Genomic DNA, 21,060 nt, shown 5'->3' with positions numbered 1-21,060 from the left:
CTCTCTCTCTCTCTCTCTCTCTCTCTCTCTCTCTCTCTCTCTCTCTCACACACACACACACACACACACACTCCGTCCTGCCCTACAGGAAAAGCCGTCCAGTTCTACGGACTCCAGCATCTAAATTCTTCCTGAGCCGCCTCCTCCCAGCCGTGGTGTCAGGCCTCACTAACTCTTAATGAACTAATGTGGCAATTAGTCACTGCTTTTCCTGCTTCTAGTCTGAACCCTCTGAAATCCATCTTTCCCACTGTCATCCAAGTATTTCTCTTAAAAAAGTAAAACTAGTTGTGTCATTCACCTACTTCAAGTACCTCATATAAAAGAAAGACCAGATTCCTCAGCATGGCATAGAAGGAGTGCACCCCCAACCCAGCACTGGCTCCTCCTGTCTTCACCTTGGAATGTGTGCTCCACCTGTGTCTGAAGGCTTTAGCTCCCTGCATACACTGAGATGTTTCATCACCTCTCTGCCTTTGCTTGTACTAGTCTGTCTTTGTGCAGTGATATCTCATCTCCCATTTGCCTTCTTTTGGTTACACTGCTCATCATTTAAGACTCAGCTATCTTCTTCACAAATCGTCTCTGATGCAGTGTCCCTCCTTTCCCTGCTCGTACCCCAGAGACCATATTTCCGTAACACTTACCACATGTATTGAACTTCCTTATGTGCACCCCTTGTTAAACTGTGAGCTCCTTGAGAACAGGGAGTGTGTCGTATTCATCTTTGTGTCCCCAGTGCAACGACTGGTATGGTGCCTGGCACACAGTAGGCACTTCATAAGCATTTGTTATTCTGAACTTGCAAGACCCCAAAGGGCCCCCATAAACCGTGTGTGTGTCTGTGGAGCTCAGGAAGCTTGGATGGAATTTCAGTGTGTGTTTTTACTGTCCTGAATGATTGGATATGAGTTATTAAAGGTCATACAAGCAGCTGCACAGGATAAAGCTGGAATTTTGATAAGTCATTTATAATCTTTCAGAATGGCCTGTGGGTGTCCAAGAATTTTGGGGGAAAATGGGAAGAAATCCACAAAGCAGTATGTTTGGCCAAATGGTGAGTAACAGAACATTCCATCTGTGCTGGGCCCTAAACCTTTCCTGACGGTGCTGCCAGAAGTCACAGGAATAAATATTGAGCACTTACTATGTGCCGGGTACTCTTCAGGGTGCCATAAGGGATGCGAGAGAGGGGTATGCCACAGACCTTGACCTGGAGGAGCTTCTGATTCTTCTGGGAAAGAAGACTTAGTCTCACTAAGTTTTAGAATGTAAAGTATAAAACAAGGCACATTACTGAGTAGCTGCTGCCTGCAAACGGTTGATTTTATGTAAATGGTGACATCAGCTGCAAGAGCATGAAGTACAGCGTTGATTTGGGGACTTACATACTTCTCTGCACACAGAGATCTCCTCTAGAGATCCATTTCAGTTATGTGGAATGTAGTGAGGCATCAGGAAGAAAGCTCAAAGAGCTTCCCGACTGCCAGAGTCACACTGTCCGTGCACCAAAATCCATTCACTTCTCTCGGTGCCCCTCCCCAACCCCGGCTTACAGACGATGGAGGGAGGGAGGAGGCTCCTACATGGGAGTCATGTCACCTTTGTTCTAACCTGGATCAGCTGCTAGTCGAGGCTTAACCTCTCTGGGCTTTAGTTTGTTCCTTCTGTGAAAGGAGATTTGTTTGGGGAATTTGGGGGACGGTTGAGCAAGAATTATGAGCCTTCATACCTCCAAAACTCTGATTAGGCTCAGACCCTTGTTTAGAGCCTCTTTCTTCTTTCTCTTTGACTAATTTCAGCAAGTTTGTTGATCTGGTTTCCCAGTTGATAGCAGGTTGCTGCCAGAGGTGGGGCATGTTGAGTGTGAACAGCAAGCACAGGCCAGCCTGAGAGTCCACTGCCTGGGAGCCACATGGAGGCAGGAGAACTCTCAGAGTAGGCAGACAGAGAACGCAACGGGATGAAAGGATTTAGTGCTGTGTCGAGAGAGCACACAGGCCTCAGTAACTTCCAATAGGAACACTGTTACCGTTTCATACGGTTGACGTTGACGACGATGGTCCGTAATCCCAAGGAAGAGTTCACTATTTAATGTCCTCTACTTAGGGAGATAGGGAAATGTGTAATACAGACATTGCCAAGTATGTCCACCAAAATAAACTATTAAAAATGGTGCTTAAGTAAAGTGTCCTTTTTTAGAAAATGCTGGTTAAATTAGGTTTTTACAGCACCACTGTGGTACACGTGTCACATCTGCTTTAATTTTATGTATTTTAATTAATTGTGTTTATATCCTATATGGTCTTATCAGGAAGGAATTTTTAAACTAACAAAGTTAACAGATTATTTCGCTCCTGATAGACCTAAAATATGTAAGGTGTGTTCAAATAAGACTATAATAATTTTGATCATTAAAACTCACCTTTACATCTGTATATCAAATCAGCACGGTGTATGCTTTAAATATCTTACAATTTTGTTTGTCAGTTATACCTCAGTAAAGCTAAAAGAAATAAATAGAAAACTCATCTTTAAAACTAAAAAGTTATTTTAAAATGGTATTTTATTTTGTATCCTATACAAGATTTTTTACTTTTGTAACTTGTTTCTCTTCATGGTGTCTAAATATAAGATCTGGGCTGCTGGTAACTATTTACTCACCTTTTAGATCTTTGGTTTCTAGGAAGTTACAATCTAAAGTTCTGAAAGAACATGCTCAGACCCAGCACCCTTTTTTAATTGAGTTACAGTTGATTTACAATATTATATTAGTTTCAGGTGTATAACATAGTGATTCAAAATTTTTATAGATTATATTCCATTTATAGTTAAAAAACATTGGCTGTATTCTCTGTGCTGTACAGCATATCCTTGTAGCTTATTTATTTCATACATAGTAGTTTGTGCCTCTTAATCTCCCACCCCTATCTTGCCCCTCCCCTCCTCTCTCTCCCCGTTGGTAACCACTAGTTTGTCCTCTGTGTCTGAGACCCAGCACCTTTTGCTGGTGCTAATCTATAAGTACTATCAAGGTCTGAATCTAGTTCCCTGGAAACTCCCTTTCCAAGTTAGAATTTAAATAATTCAACCTCTGACCTAGTTGTCTATTTGAGGTGAAAGAACTAAATTATTTAGTTCATGCAAAGCTTTGAACTAGGTTCTAAGGGGAAACAACAAAGCATAAAACTTAGTACCTGCCCTGAAGAACTCAGTAGTGTAGTAGGAGAGATAAGACAAACACTATGCAATTAAAATAGCCAAACAGGAGACAAAGGAGTGCCAACTGGCTGACACAGAGTAGCACAGGGCTCTCGCACAGGGTTTCTCAACCACAGCACTAATGATGTTTGGACTGGACAGTTCTTTGTTGCGGGGGGGAAGGCCTGAGCATTGCAAGATGTTTAGCAGCATCCCTGGCCTTTCCCCACTAAACAGTTGTAACAATCCCCCTCCCCCAGTTGTGACAACCAAGAATGTCCCTTGGGAGCAAAATCGCCCCTGGTCGAGAACCACTGCTCTAGAAGTTTGCACCAAAGAAGGCTTCCAGTTAGAGTGACAGGGAACGCTTCATGGAAGAGTTAGATTTTAACCTGGAGCCTGAAGATTGTGAGGGTAAGATTTGGTCACACGAGAGACAAGTGTTTTAAGAAGGAAATGATATGAGCAAATGCAAGAGGCAGGTTTGGAGAGTGTAAGGAGACCAGTTTGACTGGCTGGAAGAGTTCACATAAAGAAGTGGTGGCGTGTGGAGAACGCCTGGGGCCAGACTGTGGGAACCTTGATGTGAGGCTGTGAAAGAATCGGTGTACAGCATCCAAGGAGGCTGTTTCGGCTGGTACCCATAGGTGACCCTTATTAGACCTGCTTGGAACTAAGTGACTAAGGTTGGTGCAGTCTGTTAGCAGTCTTGAACCGTGTCTTTTCTCTGTCTTTGCCTCACTGTAGGGGATCAGAAAACACCATCTTCTTTACCACCTATGTGAATGGCTCCTGCAGTAAGTATATTTTAGTCCCAGAAAAGAGTGTCCTGGTGTCCATTCATGGTAGACTATTCTGGGTTGTAAGAGGTAGAAGCATCAAAGATGTTTCCATTCTCTTGTTATTTTGATAGCTAAAGATAGCTAGCTGTTAGTGATTTTTAAAATCTTGAAAGTACAAACAACCAAGTACTATACTCTGCCTCGATCAAATAAAAAATGAAGGCTATACACGGAGACAGTATACTTAATTTTAGCAATGTATTTACATGAAGTAAATATGAGGCTACAAACAACAAATTGAAATGCATAGTGATTTCTGCCAAAGAACATGGACTGTGTTTGTGTAGGTGGAAGCCGCTGGCTTTCCAATCAGCGGCACAGTTTCGAAGCTGAAAGCGTAATCTTTCATTTATTCATTCAGCGGACTCATTTCGTTTATCCATTCATTTGAGCACCTGCAGTAGTATGCTAAACACCATTCTCAGGACGGCGAGAACGAGACACCCAAGGCCTGCTCTTACGGAGCCTCAGTTCAAGTAGGGATGTTGGATGATCAACAGGAAAACCGAAACTCAAACAAGACAACTTAAAATACAATAAGATAATTGCAAACTGTGTTGTGAAGAAAGTAAAGCAGGATGCTGTGGTGTTTTTATGCAACACTGTACTGGAATTAAGTAAACTGTCTTTCTGTCCAATATAAAACCTCACATGTATAAAGATAAAACCCAACTGTGAATTTCCTGTGTCTAATTCTGTATCCTTTTATATTGTTACCTGATTAACATGCATAAGATTAAAAATTCTTTTGCTATAAAACTAAGAACAATTCTAAAACAATTGTTTTGAACTAGAGGCTCACAAGTAAGTGAAATTTTAATTAATATTTTGTCTTGTTTAAGAAGCTGACCTTGGGGCACTGGAATTACGGAGAACTTCAGACTTGGGAAAAAGCTTCAAAACCATTGGTGTGAAAATCTACTCATTTGGTCTTGGGGGACGTTTCCTTTTTGCCTCTGTGATGGCTGATAAGGTGGGTGTTTGCCTCTTCTCTGTGGGTTCTGATGTTTCTGTAAATATGCCTCAAATAGATAGCTTTTACTACATGTACTGATGGAGTTTCTTGCCTCTTGCAATATTTAATAAATTATGCCTCAAATAGGTAGCTTTTACTACAGGTACTGATGGAGTTACTTGCCCTTTGCATAGTTAATATCACCGTAAGATTTGGAGGTGGTTCTTTTTATAGAGGCTGATTGACTCTTCTGGGATCCTCTGTACTTTGGCCTGTGTCACCAACTGAATTCTGGTATCTGTTTTGCGATATGTAGACCCAGTGTTTGGGCTTTACTCAGACATGGATTCTGATAAAAGCAATCTACTTGCCTTTATTATTCAATAAAGATAATGGAAATATGTAACATTAATTGAGTACCTGCTATATACTAGGTATATAGGTTCTGGGAATATAGCAGTGAACAAAACAGATAAATGTCCTGCTCCCAGAGTTTCTATTCAAGTAGGGAGATAGATACTAAACTGATCAATATGACATAATATCAGGTAATGATTAAAGCTGTGAAGAAACCTAAAGCAGAGTGAATACATAGAAAGAGGCGGGAATTGGAGCAGCGCTGTTTTATTTATTTATTTGTTTGTTTGTTTATGTATTTATTTCGTTGCGTGGGATCTACACTGTGGTGCACAGGCTTCTCTCTAGTTGTGGCGTGCAGGCTCTAGTGCATGTGGGCTCTGTAGTTTGCAGCACACGGGCTCAGTAGTTGCGGCTCACAGGCTTAGTTGACCCGCGGCCTGTGGGATCTTAGTTCCCTGACCAGGGATCGAACCCGCATCCCCTGCATTGGAAGGTGGATTCTTAACCACTGGACCACCAGGGAAGTCCCAGAGCAGCACTGTTTTAGATAGGGTGGTTTGGATGGGCTCTCTGAGACCTGACTGAAGTGAGAGCACAGCCGCATGGACATCTAGGCTGAGGAATCAGTGAGTGCAAAGACCCTCAGGCTGGAGTACGCTTGGAATACTGAAGAAAAGTGAGAAGAGCAGCATGGCTGGAGCATAGGGAAGGGTGGTCCAGAGATGGGCAGCCAGTGGCCAGATCGCACAGGGCCTCTGTAGGTTGTGATTAAGACCTTGGCTTCCATTCTTCACGTGTTGCGAAGCTGTGAAAAGGTTGCAAGCAGGGGAATGGCGTAACTGGCCGTCTCTTCTGACAGAATAGGTGTGTGTAGAATAGCCTCATGGGGCAGGAATGGAAGCAGCAGGAGCAGCAGTGAGAGAGATGGTACGTTGGACCAGGCTGTTAACAGTGGATGAGGGGAGACATGGTAAGATTGTGGATATATTTTTAAATGTATCGCCAATAGTGTTTGCCGATGGATGAGATGCGGATTGTGAGAGAATAAGATGAACCAAGGATAACTTTAGAGTCTTTGGCTTGAGCAACTGGGTGAATGGTGGTGCCATTTACTGAGATGGCAAAGACTGCAGGAGAAGCAAGTGTGTGGGGGAGAAAATCAAGAATTCAGCTTTGGATGCGAGATGCCTGTTAGGTATCTAGGTGGAAATGTCAAGTAAACACTTGGGTATATGAATCTTCCAAAATTATATAGTGTAATCATATGGTATAATCTCATCTGGCCATGTGACTAGATGGTATCTTGTGGAGGAATGAGTCAGTCAAGAAGAGGTGGGAGGGCTGAGCACCTGGTGCCCTGAATCACCCCAGCAGGGAAACGTTGGAAAGAGACTGTTCAAGTCAGCAAAGAGGACTTCGAGGGAGGGACCAGTGAAGTGGGGGAAATAAGACAGGTGATGTCATGAAAGCCAAGTGAAAGAAATGTTTCAAGGAGGAAGAAGTGGTCAGCTGTGTTAAACTCAGCTGAAATGTGTAGTTAGATGAGTTCTGAGAATTATCCACTGGAGTTGGAAAAGTATAGGTTGTTGGTGACCTCGATGAAAGCAGTTTCCTTGGAGTACTGAAGTTAAAAGGCTGATTGGAGTGGGTTCAGAGAGAACTGGAGATGGGGAAGTAGACATAGTAACTGCAGATCACGCCCTGGAGCACTTTCATAATAATCCTCCCCACAACCCTATAAGTTCATACTGTTATCTCGGTTTTTATTTGAGGACATTGAGTAACTTGTCTAGGGTCACCCAGAGGTGGAACCCTGGTGGAAACCAGACTGTCTAATTCCAGAGGTAGTCGCCTATACACTGTACTGTTACAAAATTAAAATTCTGCTGTGTGCTTTTGAACTCTAGCTTCTACCTATAACAGTGACAGTAAGATTCACAGTAAACATCTAAGATGTGAGTTAGAAAAATAAGTTAAATGTACTTGTCACTGAAGAGTATTTAACATAAGGAGGCTCTGGGACTAATTCTTGTGCCCTGGCTAAACTGTGTCTAGAAGCTATTTTAAACTATTTATCAGACAGTATGTGTTAATTGCCTCCTCAACAGACTCCTTTTAACAGCTAAATACTCCCTGATCAGCTTCATTATATTAATTTCTGACTCTCCTTGGCCTCTTCCCAGGCTGGCATGTTCCCTCCATCATGGCTGTTCGGAGAGCCTTCCTTAAAGAGGAGACATGTCATGTATAGCTGATTCACTTTGTTATACAGCAGAAACGAACACTTCCATTGTAAAGCAATTATACTCCAATAAAGATGTTAAAAAAAAAAAAAAAGAGGAGACATGTCACATTTTGACTTCCCTCATGATCTCCCAAGCCTGCGTTTCGTCTCCATTTTCTAGACCCTTAATTATCTAATTCTTTGGATTATGCCAGGACTGTCTCAAAGGGACCAAACTTCTATGCAGCAGTCATCATTTTAAGAATTTATCTGAGGGCTTCCCTGCTGGTGCAGTGGTTAAGAATCCGCCTGCCAGTGCAGGGGACACGGGTTCGAGCCCTTGTCCAGGAAGATCCCACATGCCACGGAGCAACTAAGCCCGTGAACCACAACTACTGAGCCTGCGCTCTAGAGCCCGCGAGCCACAACTACTGAGCCTGCGTGCCACAACTACTGAAGTCCACGCGCCTAGAGCCCGTGCTCCACAACAAGAGAAGTCACTGCAATGAGAAGCCTGCGCACCACAACGAAGAGTAGCCCCCGCTCACCGCAACTAAAGAAAGCCCGCGTGCAGCAACGAGGACCCACTGCAGCCAAAAATTAATTAATTAATTGATCAATTAAAAAATAAAAAGAATTATCTGAGCAAGCATATGCGAATGGCTATAGAGCCAAACTAATGATGGTCCCGACAAACCCTAATCTCTATTGAAGGAAATTGGCGTGTCAGAAGTTGGGAGGTTAATATCTTAGGGGGCCACACCAGAATGAAGAAGCCAAAGAGGAACCCAGGATAACCTTACTTACAGTAGGATGGATTGTTCCAGTGCCTGGATCTTGCAAGAGGTTAGAAATAGCTTTGGTAATTGGTACTAGGACCTTTCATTTTTAAGAGTTGTACCCAGTGAGGAAATGGATAATGATACATATAATTAATAATGTATCTCTTCGTGTCACTGCACATGGCATCTTGGTAGAGAATTTAAAAGATAAATATTGGCATTTGTTCCAGGATACAACAAGAAGGATTCATGTGTCAACAGATCAAGGGGACACATGGAGCATGGCCCAGCTCCCCTCTGTGGGGCAGGAACAATTCTATTCTATTCTAGCAGCTAATGATGACATGGTGTTCATGCATGTAGACGAACCTGGAGGTAAGAGCTGTGCAGTGGCTTACCCTTGAAGCACAGAGATTTAAGCTCTGAACCCTATTTTAGTAGCTTTCCTTCTTACGTGTCAATTTTTCCTTTTACCCCTAGGAATTTATTACTGGCCTACTGAATACTGTGTCTTAGAGATGATATGTAGCCTCTGTTAAAAAGGCCACTTGCTTTGAGCCTCTAAGGCGGTTTGTATAGTATGACCAGGTGTTCTAGAGCAGTGCTGCTCAAAGAATGGTCGGAGGACTGGTACTGATTTGCAAATTCTTTATTACCAAATATGTATGGAAAGCAAGAGCGAGCATTTAGAAACTCTTACAGCCCTTTGACAAAGAAATTTTGTATCTGTTGACTCTAATAATAAAAAAAAAATTTAAGGATTATATTTTTTCTTTCTTTTGTATTTCATTTTTCTAGTGATAAATTTTTGTTATATTTACAAAAGCATCAGTTTGTGACATAATTGAAATCTTAAAATTGATCCTTCACCACAGTTTGAGAAGCATTATTTTAGAGTGTAAAGATTTTAAAAGATGTGTAAGATATGAAGCTAAATACAGTGCCTCTGCCACCAGAGTATAACTGAGAAGAGCTTTTCTGTAACATCTGATTAATTTATTCAACAAATTCAGCATCTGCTATATTTCAGGCACTAAGCTGGGTACTAGAATTAAAGATGGCCATGAAGATCTTGAGTATCAAACCTTGATTGACTCTCAGGTCTGCGTGTACATCATGAAGGGAGAGAGTTGGCTGATGTGTGCAGTCAGTCAGTCATGTGTCATGTGTATGACTAGACTATTGTTTTCTCTCTGTTCCCTCCCAAGACTTAATGTTTTTGTTTGTTTGCCTATTCCAGATACCGGATTTGGCACTATATTTACCTCGGACGATCGAGGCATTGTCTATTCCAAGTCCTTGGACCGACACCTCTACACAACCACAGGTGGCGAGACAGACTTTACCAACGTGACCTCCCTCCGTGGGGTCTACATGACAAGTGTGCTCTCAGAAGGTGGGTCTCGGCACAGCTCTCCTTCAGCTGAACATGTTGGGAGTGGAGGCTTTTGGGGAAACTGAGGATCCTATCCTCCCCAGTAATGTTGCTTGCCTAGTCAACAGGGCTATCCATGTAAATTCTGGCTCTCTATTTTAAATAAGTTATGGTAAATAGAACTAAGAAAGAGCAAAACAGCAGCAGGCAGAAAGAAAGATTTGGGGGGTTCTACATTGTTTATAAAATAAGTCTTCTGTGTTGGGAGGTTCAGGCCTACAGGAAGGAGTTTAGACCACTTATGCTTTTCGCCTTGTGGTGGGCGGAGTGATAGCCAGCCGAGATTCCTCTTGGTGTTCTCTTCACTGGTTCTCAGACCTTCCCTTTACTGTGGCCCAGTTGCACAAGTAAACACATTACTCTAAAGTACAAAGATTTGTTTAGGTTTTGTTTATTTATGTATTCACTTTTTGGAAGGAGGTGGGGGATGTTTGTTTTCACTTTGTGAAGACCCTGCAAAGTCCAAGTGATACTGACACCCTAGTTCCTCCCTGACCTCACTTCTAGCTCCTCTCTGCTTTGCTCACTCTCCTGTAGTCACTCCAGCCCTTTGCCAGTCCTTAAACACACCAGAATCACACACTCGTGGCTGAGAGATTTGCACTGACTGCTCTCTCTCTTTCCCCAGATATCTGCAAGGCTGACGCTTTCCTCCTCCCAGCCTTTGGTTGTGTTACTTTCTGATGAGACCTGCCCTGACTATCCTATTTTAAATGTCAGTCTGCCAGCCCCTACACACGTACACTCTCAGTCCCCCTCTAGCTGTGCAAGTCTTTTCCACAGCACTTATTTTCTAACATACTATCTAATTTACCTATGTACAATATCTAGTGTTTGTCTGCCCTACCCTACTAGAATATATATTTCACAAAGTTTTTTTTCCTGATTTGTTCATTGATATATTCCCAAAGCCTTACAGCAGTTTTCACATAGTGGACAGACAATAAAACATCTATTGAATAAATGAAATTTACCTTATTTGCTTTCTTTTTTGATTCTCCTTGAGAAACTCAAAGCATAATATCTTTGAATTTAAACCTGCAACAGTTTATATCATTAAGAATAGAGAATGGGGAAGACACATGAAGAAAAAAAAGGAAAAGGTAAAAGAGGGATAGGATATGGAGTGGCAGAGAGACAAAATTAGGAATTATTAACTGAGACTTATGCAGATACATTCAAATCTTGAGATTCACTAAAACAAGCCCCGTATCATGGCCTTGTCTGAGTCACGATTAGAATGCCTTCGCACTGTAGATTTTACTTCCAAGGCAAGCAAATAAGGAGGAAGAATAGATGTCAGCCTGTTAGTGCTGGTAAGGAGATAAAGGTATCTTTTTATAAGAGCATCAGTGTAGATGATTTCTGGGATCAGTTGGATCCTGTTCAGGTGGGAAGCCTCTTTCAAATATCATACTCACCAGCACGGAGCCATTTCCCTGGATGTAACAAGCTTGTGGGACTCCAGAGTTCTAGCGGTGTTATATAGTCTCTGTTAGGAGAGAGTTATGCAATGATAAACTGAATTTAATAGGGTGCTTCCAGTGTATCAGGCTTAATATCATCCTTTTCCTATTCAGATAATTCTATCCAGACTATGATCACTTTTGACCAAGGAGGAAGGTGGAAGCACCTAAGGAAGCCTGAGAACAGTGAATGCGATGCTACTGCAAAAAATAAGAACGAGGTTTGTTTTACTCCAACTGTCATATGTATTTGGAGCAAAGCAGCCATTCTGTTCTGCTCTTACAGCCTTTTGAATAATGAAGTTTTGTACTTGATGAGGGTCTACAGATAAAGGTGGAAAATTTGGAAATGAGGGGTTGAAATTAACTACGATGTAGGAAATAGGAACGGCGAAGAAAGACCAAAATATTTTGGCTTATTTGTCTTTAACGAAAAACAAAATTGAAGGCTAACAATTTGTGTTGTACTAAACTGCTGAATGAAAACATAGTGGACAGATGGGCCGGTGATTAGTTAGGAGTCATGATGGCAGCTATGAAACTTCAGGAATTCTACAGAAAGCCATAGACCAGCCATTCATGATCAGTGCAAAGCTGTACTAGCCAGCAACAAATGAAGGAGAACTTGGTGTCTCTTCCCTTCTGCCAAAGCTCCACGTGGCCGGTGGGTATGGGTGGTGACCCGGTGTGGCATGTGGAAGCAGGAGATGAGCCCTCTGAGGAGAGACCAAGAGCTAGAAATACAAACGCATTGCTCCAGGAGATCCCAGGTTTCATGATTGACAGGTCTTGACAGCCAAGAAAAAAAGGAAAAACAAACAAAAAACAAGCTTTATGTCTGACTTTTACAGAATTTGAGAGGAGCTTAGTGGAACCCTGGGAGTTTTCTTCAAAAGTGACAGTGTTGGTAATTCCAAGCTCTCCTCAGAGTACCTGTGGCTGATATGCACTCTGCTCTCCCAGCTGGGCTTTCTGGTACACCACCCCCATCACACCCTCTCTCTTCTCTGTATTCATGAGTGCTGTGGAGTGTCTCTCCCTATCCTGCTCCCCTTTTTCCATCCCTCCGCCCTGGCCTTGCCCAGCACCTGCCCTTCTCACCTTAAGCCTGAGCAGGTACAGTGGCCTCTTTACTTACCTTGAAACCCTCACGCTGCTGTGTCTCTCCCTCCCCAACACTCTTTGTGGTTCCCCTTTGCCTGTGATCTGGCGAATGAAGGTCCCCTCCTCCCCTGTCAGGATATCTTCTGCCTTTTCATTGTCATTGCCCATTTTATCACTGGCACGCCCCTTGTAACTTCTGCTGCTCCCGGAACACCCTGCATGTAGCTGCCTCTTGCCCACGTTATTCCTGGGGAAGTTGTACCTGTCTCCCCTACCCCCAGTTCATTAGGGTTAATGGAAATCCTAACCATCCTTAGTGCCCATCTTCAGTTAGAACTAATCATTGCTCTTCGTTTCATTAGCAGTTTGCTTGAAGCTTTTTTTTATTGCAGTAAAATATACATGGCATAATATTAACATTTTAACCAATTTGAACCTCTTGTAAAGCACTAATTTTCATCCTGCTTTATACCTCAACTAGTTTCTGAGAAATATTTCTTAAAGACAGGACTGGGTCTTATTCAAATCACCGCCACATCTTGTACAGCATCTGAAGTATGTCAGGCGTTCATCAAGTTTATTTGTGTGGAATCATACTTTAAATATTGATCAGAGGCTTTGGTGTAGTGCAGGAATAAAGTAAACTAAGACAGATTACACATGCGAAAATAATTGCATAGTTTTTTCCCAAATATACTAATGCATTTCAGAATCAAGAATATCCCACTGAGCCTATAACTCAATAACAAAAAAACAAATAACCCACATTAAAAATGGGCAAAGGACTTGAATAAACATTTCTCTAAAGAAAATATACAAATGGCCAGTAAGCACATGAAAAGATGCTCAATACCACCAATTATTAGGGAAATTATTAGGGAAATGCAAATCAAAACTTTTGATTTGCAAGAGATCACCTCAGATCCATTAGAATGGCTACTATCCAAAAAATAAAAAATAATAAGTGTTGACTTGGATGTGGAGAAATTGAAACCCTTGTGCACTGCTGGTGGGAATGAAAATTGTGTAGCTGCTATGGAAAACAATATGAGGGTTCTTCAAAAAGTTAAGTGTAGAACTACCATATGATCCAGCAGCTCCACTTCTGGGTATGTATCCCAAAGAATTGAAAGCAGTGTCTCAAGAGTTATTTGAACATGCATGTTTGTAAGCAGCATTATTCACAATAGCTGAAAGATGGAAGCAATCTAAGTGTCCATTGACAGATGAATGAATAAGCAAAATGTGGTGTATAAACACAATGGGATAATATTCGGTCTTATAAAGGCAGGGTATTCTGGCACATGCTGCACCATGGGTGGACTGGAAGGACGTTATGCCAAGTGAAATAAGCCAATCGCAGAAGGACAAACACCGTATGGTTTCACTTCTATGAAGTACCTAGACTAGTCAACTTATAGAGACAGAAAGTAGCATAGTAGTTGCCAGCGTCGGGGGAAGCGGGGATGGGGAGTTACCGGTTAACAGGCACAGAGTTTCAGTTTTGCAGGACACAGAAGTTCCAGAGATGGATGGTGGTGATGGCTGCACAACAGTGTGAATGTACTTAACACTGCTGAACTGCACACTTAAAAATGGTTAAGATGATAAATTTTATGGTATGTCATTTTTACCACAATTTTTTTTAAAAAGAGTATCCCACGGAAGTCTGGGTTAATACATTCAAAGCCTTATTAGAAGACTCTCTGAGATGAGAAAAAAATTTTCACCTTTGGTTTTAATCTAAGCTTTGCTTTCTTTCCACAGTGCAGCCTTCATATTCACGCTTCCTACAGCATCTCCCAGAAACTAAACGTTCCAATGGCCCCACTCTCAGAGCCTAACGCTGTTGGCATAGTCATCGCCCATGGTAAGCAGCCCACCCTCACGTCCGCAGGAAGAAGTGGCTGGGCACACTGAAACTCAGTCACAGTGTCGAGCCCTGTGAGAAAACCACCATACGTGGCTTTTACCATCCTTTGCAGAATTTCTTGCAAGATAATGATACTGTGGGTTTTTCATAGACTCTCATCAGAGAGCAACATGACTTCTCCCTTTACCAAATTGTCAGTGGCCTTTTTTTCAGTTACAAGAGGCATGATGGGAAATAATCAGAATAAACTCATTCAGAATTATTCTCTTGACAGTAAATCCTCTCTGTTTCGTTGCTAATATGTGCTGATGAGATGGTGGATTGTGTTGTAGGTAGCGTGGGGGATGCCATCTCAGTGATGATCCCAGATGTGTACATCTCAGATGATGGGGGTTACTCCTGGCTGAAGATGCTGGAAGGACCTCACTATTACACCATCCTGGATTCCGGAGGCATCATTGTAGCCATCGAGCACAGCAGCCGTCCTATCAATGTGATTAAGTATGCATGAGCTCAGCTCCACCCACACTATCTGCATAGAGAGCAACTGTGGGATGTTTGTCAGTTTGTTGGGGGGAAGTTACAGTCCCTGATTCAGATTAGTGCATTCTACAGAGCTGTAGGGAAGGTGCTTGAAAGGATTGCATTTAGAGCAACTCAAATTAAATAGCTTTGTTTTTTCCTCTGACTCCCTCTAGCTAACACTTTTCGTCACTTTTAAAAAATACTCTTCTCCCTCCCAACAAGAATATTATGGGAGCATTTAAGCACTCTGGAGGGGAAATGACTCCTTAAGTACAAGTTCTTATTATATAATTTCTGTTTGTTGACTTGGAAGCCCATTCTTACATGAGTCACTATCCTTTCTTCCTTTGGAAGAATTTTTTTTTTTTTTTTTTTCTTTTTGAGGTACGCGGGCCTCTCACTGTTGTGGCCTCTCCCATTGCGGGGCACAGGCTCCTGACGTGCAGGCTCAGCGGCCATGGCTCACGGGCCCAGCTGCTCCGCGGCATGTGGGGTCTTCCCAGACCGGGGCACGAACCCACGTCCCCTGCATCGGCAGGCGGACTCTCAACCACTGCGCCACCGGGGAAGCCCTGGAAGAATTTTTATAAAGGCATTTTCTTCTGTGATATTTGAGTGAATCCCTTTTCCCCGTTAACTATAGGTGTTAAAAATTAATATAATAGTAAGCCATCACCTAAATATGAGAGTTTTTCTCTGATTTGTTATCAAACAGCCGGTGGTTTCCTGATATTCCCGTAACTGTTGATCCTCTCTCATGATCTTTCTCTAATTGTGGTTTCAGGTTCTCCACAGACGAGGGTCAGTGCTGGCAAACCTACATGTTTACCAGGGAGCCTATCTACTTTACTGGCCTGGCTTCAGAACCTGGAGCTAGGTCCATGAACATCAGCATCTGGGGTTTCACAGAATCTTTCCTGACTCGCCAGTGGGTCTCCTACACCATCGATTTTAAAGATATCCTTGAAAGGAACTGTGAGTGTCTCCTTTGAACTTTTCTACCAGAAACTTGTGAGCCCATTTTCCTAAATAACCGATTCAGTTTAATTTCTTCTAGCTGGAATAAGAAAATCATGTGTGTGAAAGAGGACTGAAGGATGTTCCATGTGGGTTAGCAGGCAAAGGGATGGTACCAGAAAAGCACTTCCCTCTTTGGATTAGCACTGTCCAAGAGAAATAAAATGAGAGCCACGTATATAATTTAAATTATGCTATCAACTAGCTCCATTATAAAAGTAAAAGAGGCAAAATTTATTTTAATAATATAGTTATTTCAGTATGTCCAAAATATTATCATTTTAACATGTAAGCAATGTTTTTAAATTATTAATGAAACATTTTACATTCTTTTTTTAAGGTATTTTAATTTTTTTATTGGAGTACAGTTGATTTACAATGTTGTGTTAGTTTCTGCTGTACAGCAAAGTAAATCAGTTATATACATACATATGTCCACTCTTTTCTAGATTCTTTTCCCATATAGGTCAATACAGAGTATTGAGTAGAGTTCCCTGTGCTATACCGTAGGTCCTTATTAGTTATCTATTGTATATATAGTAGTGTGTATATGTCAATCCCAATCTCCCAGTTTATCCCTCTCCCCCTTTCTGCCCTGGTAACCATAAGTTTGTTTTCTACATCTGTGACTCTATTTCTGTTTTGTAAATAAGTTCATTTGTACCTTCTTTTTAGATTCCACATACAAGCAATATCATATGATATTTGTTTTTCTCTGTCTGACTTACTTCACTTAGTACGATAATCTCTAGGTCCATCCATGTTGCTGCAAATGGCATTATTTCATTCTTTTTATGGCTGAATAATATTCCATTGTATATATGTACCACATCTTCTTTACCCATTCCTAAATGTCGATGGACATTTAGGTTGCTTCCATGTCTTGCCTATTGTAAACAGTGCTGCAATGAACATTGGAGTGCATGTATCTTTTTGGATTATGGTTTTCTCTGGATATATGCCCAGGAGTGGGATTGCTGGATCATATGGTAGTTCTATTTTTAGTTTTTTAAGGAGCCTCCATACTGTTCTCCATAGTGGCTGTACCAACTTACATTCCCACCAACAGTGTAGGAGGGTTCCCTTTTCTCCACACCCTCTCCAGCATTTATTATTTGTAGACTTTTTGGCGATGGCCAGTCTGACCGGTGTGAGGCGATACCTCATTGTAGTTTTGATTTGCATTTCTCTGATAATTTGTGATGTTGAGCATCTTTTCATGTGCTTTTTGGCCATCTGTTACGTTCTTTTTCTTCTAACTAGGGCCTCAAAATCCAGTGCATATTCTATACTCACCCTTATGGTAAATCTCAATTCAGACTAGCCACATGTGGACATCTAGGAGAGTATAGTTTTGTACTTTAGATCTCTGTAGCATTTTCTGAGAGTTTTTTCTGCTTGTAAGGATAATGCATGTTTTTGTTTGTCTAAAATTATTTCATAACACTTCAGGGTTTTTCACACTTGATTACAGCAGAACTGTAGAGGAAAGTGTGTTACAAAGACCATCTAACTGACTGTGTCACTTATCAAAATGTTGAAGTGAGGAAGTTTTCATGCAAAGAGTTTGGCTTGACCATTTCAGAATGCTGTGACTTCAAACTGGAAGGCATGTTAAAGGCCCAGAAAATGGCTTCAGAGAAGTTAAAATATTCATTGCAAGGTGTTCCTAAAGAATGACAAGCAAACCCAGGCCCCCAGTACCAAAGATGCTGACATTGTACTGAAAACATGGAGGATAAAAAAAAAAACTGGAGAAAAAGTGATGACTCCCTGTGACCCATAGTTGCTTTCTGGCATAATATGGTAGAAGACTTAAGTTTCGAGAAGCTCTGGTTAAATTTGGTCCTGACTGTTATTAGGCTGTGTTGGGGGCCCGTTTCCTCAGCATGTTACTTTAGTGAGTCCTGCAAGAAGCAGAAGCACTCAGTTTGGACCTTACTTTTCTACAAGATGTTTCAGTGATTTAAAATCGGAGAGTCATTATAATCTAAATTCACTAAATAGGCCGTAAAGGAGCTGGCTTATGAGTTTTCCCCTCAGCAGGCAGCTCTACAGTTATCCCTGAAGTGTAACATCATTAAAAGATTTGTTAAGCCCCTGCTCTTTTTTAAAAAAATTTATTTATTTATTTTATATTCATTTTTGGCTGTGTTGGGTCTTCGTTTCTGTGCGAGGGCTTTCACCAGTTGGCGGCGAGTGGGGGCCACTCTTCATCGTGGTGCGCGGGCCTCTCACTGTCGCGGCCTCTCCTGTTGCAGAGCACAGGCTCCAGACGTGCAGGCTCAGTGGTTGAGGCTCACGGGCCTAGCCGCTCCACAGCATGTGGGATCTTCCCGGACCGGGACACGAACCCGTGTCCCCTGCATTGGCAGGCGGACGGACTCTCAACCACTGCGCCACCAGGGAAGCCCCAGCCCCTGCTCTTTAACAGGGCCCTGTTCTGGTCTTCACATCCCAAAAGATAAAAACCTAATCCACAGTCTTTAGGCCACAGCCTTTGAGTCATTTTTCCATGAGTGGATGATATGACACACTAAGCCAGGTTGACTGTCATCACGGTCTTCATTTGAAAGCCAGTCTACAAGAGTTAAAAGCCTAGAAAGTATGTTTCCCCTTCCGTTTGAAGCAAACTAACCCATAGTGAAATTAAACCCATGCTTTTGGCTAATTGGTGTCTTGTCCTAAAGGCAAGCATCTGGTTGCTTACCTGACAGCTCCTGCTGACCAAGGGCACAGGTGTGCAAGACTTAAAGACAGAAGCTTCTCAGTCTGGAAGGAACCTTAGAGGTTCTCCATCCAGCTCCCCACTTCAAAAATAAGGTTTTTCCTAGAACTCAAATGTGTCGTGAGATGCAAAGACTCCTCCCTTGGCATGAAGAAAAGCCCATTGCTGGTAGGCTCCCACTAATGTTAACTTTCATTTGCAGTTCCAAAGTGAAGCAATAGGTTGAGTCAAACATCCCTACTTTTCCTCTCCTCGTTCTTCCTATTGCCTGGCAGCTGCATCACATGGGTGGGTTCTGTCCCATGCAGTTTCCTGAACAGCCTGTCTTTCTTTTAGGTGAAGAGAAGGACTATACCATATGGCTGGCTCACTCCACAGACCCTGGAGATTATGGAGATGGCTGCATCTTAGGCTATAAAGAACAGTACCTACGGCTACGCAAGTCTTCCGTCTGTCAGAATGGTCGGGACTATGTTGTGACCAAGCAGCCGTCCGTCTGTCCCTGCTCCCTGGAGGACTTCCTCTGGTATCAGCATCCCTCAGATCCCTATCAGCCATTTCCCGTGCTGGAGGAGGCAAAAGACAGTTCAGAAATCTTTAAATCCTTTTCTTTCCCTTTTTCCTCAAGAGTGGAGTACTGTTGCTTCTTATTAAGGAAATTGAGGCACAGAGAAAGGGAACCAGAGTTGTTAATAATTGGACAGATAACATTGCATCAGTTACTTATTGGCCAGAACCAGCAACAACCCCTGGACATCCTGACTTGGCAGTGGTGGGAAGGAGAGAGGTACATAAGGAGGATGAGAATTAAAAAGGAGAGAGAGAGAAGATGATAGGACAGAAACACCAAGAAAAGTGGTACAGGAGCTCAGAGGAAACTGGACTTTAGCAAGCAGCCTGACAGCCTGGGTGTAGCAGGTAGGGTACTAGGTTTGGGGTCGTCTGCAGGACTGAAGGCGGAAAGAGTGTGGATCTGTCCCAAGAGAGGAGGTGACATCAGTAGGTATGGTCTGTATGTCCCATCAAGGGTTAGAAGCCATCAAGGTGAACTCCCTAGAGTTCAGGACCATCCAGGCTTAAGGGTTAGTTTCTTGGCTGGCACAGGGTTAGTTGATTATACAAGGGCAAGGGAGTCCCTAGGTAGCCTAAGCAAGGTAACTTAGGGCAAATAAGAGGAACTGCTTCACATCACAGGTACTAATCTTATGGAACTTGTTACCTGCAAAAGATACTGACAGGAGGTAGAAGTGGATTTGGAAAAGAAGGCAGGCAGATAGCAGTCCTGTCCTCCCACAATGTATTCTCCTGAAATGCAGGTGACAGAGAATGCAGGACTGAGCAAACTGCAGCCTGACCCAGTGTGTTTCCTCCTGCATGGCTCATATCTGTGGAATGGCCAGGGGTCCTCCCTTCTCTATTTCCGCAGGGGAAAATATCACTCAGATCACTTTGATGTTGTAATAGGGCTAGAGCTTATTCATACTGTCAAACTCTGAAGGGCTGTCTCCCATCCTTAACTGCACACAGGGTGGCTCTCGGTCACCTGAGCTTCTGCTGTTTTCCAAACATGTTGTGCTTCTTCAGAGCTCCATGCCACGTGCATGCTGCTGCTGCTTCCTGGAAGTCTTTCCCTGCTTGACCCCAAGCCTGGTGAATTCCTACTTAGCCTTTAATACTTAGCTCAAATACCGCCTTCTTAAAGCCTTCCCCAGATTTTCCTCATCTAGGCTCCTAATACAGCACTTACCATATTTTAGTTTTTGTGTATAGATTTGCTTCCACCATTAAACTCCAGACTCTTTGAGTGCATATTGTATTTGATAATCACATAGTCATAATGATAGCCGCTGACGTTTTTTAGCAGTACGTCTGTTTACACTTCCCCTCAGCAGCCCTGTGAGAGAGGTACTCTGGTTATTTCCATTTCACAAAGGGAGAAATGAAGGTACAGAGAGGTTATGACTAATTTGCCATCATGTGGCAGAGCTGCGATGTGAACCTGGCCATTCAGCTCCAGAGCCTGCCCACTGTACCCCACGTGCTTGAGAAATGTGTACTTTGTGAGTGGGAAGGGTATGGTCCCTGAAATTTTGGATTGAACACATAAAATTTTTGCCAGAAATTTCTCCTTGCTATTGGAGGTGTGGTATCTTCTGTATCTTTTGTTCTCTCTACCCTCTCCCTTAAATATTTGTCAGAAAGCCTTGAAGTACAAGCAGCATCTATATATTCACCAAATATTCACTGAATATTTTCTATGCACAGGGCAGTGCAAAGTGATAACAGGAAGTTTATTATAGACTCTCCTGGTAAGATGCACATAATTATGTTTGAAACAGAAGGTGGGATCCTTGGGGATTTAGAAAAGGGAGAGACTATTCCATCCAGAGCTGAAAGGAGGTAGGTGGGTCAAAGAAGGCTTTGTAGAGGAGGTGGCATTTGGGCTGAGCCCTGACGAGCCGTAGGATTTGACCATGCACATCTGGGAAGAAGCAGGTCGTTAAAGCCTGTGGACTGATGTGGGCTTAGACCACCCCAACAGCGTGAT

The 21,060-nt window shown here is 42.5% G+C and overlaps 1 protein-coding gene across 5 annotated transcripts in view; it reads left to right on the top strand.

Annotated features, from left to right (window-relative positions):
- The window catches only part of SORT1 (sortilin 1), a 73,483-nt gene that overhangs the window by 43,233 nt on the left and 9,190 nt on the right, over positions 1–21,060 (top strand). For 3 of the 5 annotated variants that reach the window (XM_027096293.1, XM_027096290.1, XM_027096295.1), the window contains 10 exons: positions 984–1,057; positions 3,949–3,998; positions 4,886–5,016; positions 8,595–8,739; positions 9,605–9,760; positions 11,380–11,486; positions 14,137–14,239; positions 14,575–14,743; positions 15,552–15,742; positions 18,849–19,038. In XM_027096293.1, the coding sequence (XP_026952094.1) occupies positions 984–1,057; positions 3,949–3,998; positions 4,886–5,016; positions 8,595–8,739; positions 9,605–9,760; positions 11,380–11,486; positions 14,137–14,239; positions 14,575–14,743; positions 15,552–15,742; positions 18,849–19,038 (1,316 nt within the window). The remainder of the gene's footprint in view (positions 1–983; positions 1,058–3,948; positions 3,999–4,885; positions 5,017–8,594; positions 8,740–9,604; positions 9,761–11,379; positions 11,487–14,136; positions 14,240–14,574; positions 14,744–15,551; positions 15,743–18,848; positions 19,039–21,060) is intronic. The other 2 variants (XM_027096292.1, XM_027096294.1) reach the window with 1 other exon arrangement.

Source organism: Aethalodelphis obliquidens, unplaced genomic scaffold (assembly GCF_003676395.1).
Source record: "Aethalodelphis obliquidens isolate GAN/ISIS:26980383/991018 unplaced genomic scaffold, ASM367639v1 scaffold100, whole genome shotgun sequence".
Lineage (NCBI taxonomy): Eukaryota > Metazoa > Chordata > Mammalia > Artiodactyla > Delphinidae > Aethalodelphis > Aethalodelphis obliquidens.
Note: the sequence above shows the minus strand (reverse complement) of the source record. Positions and strands in the feature narration are given on the sequence as shown.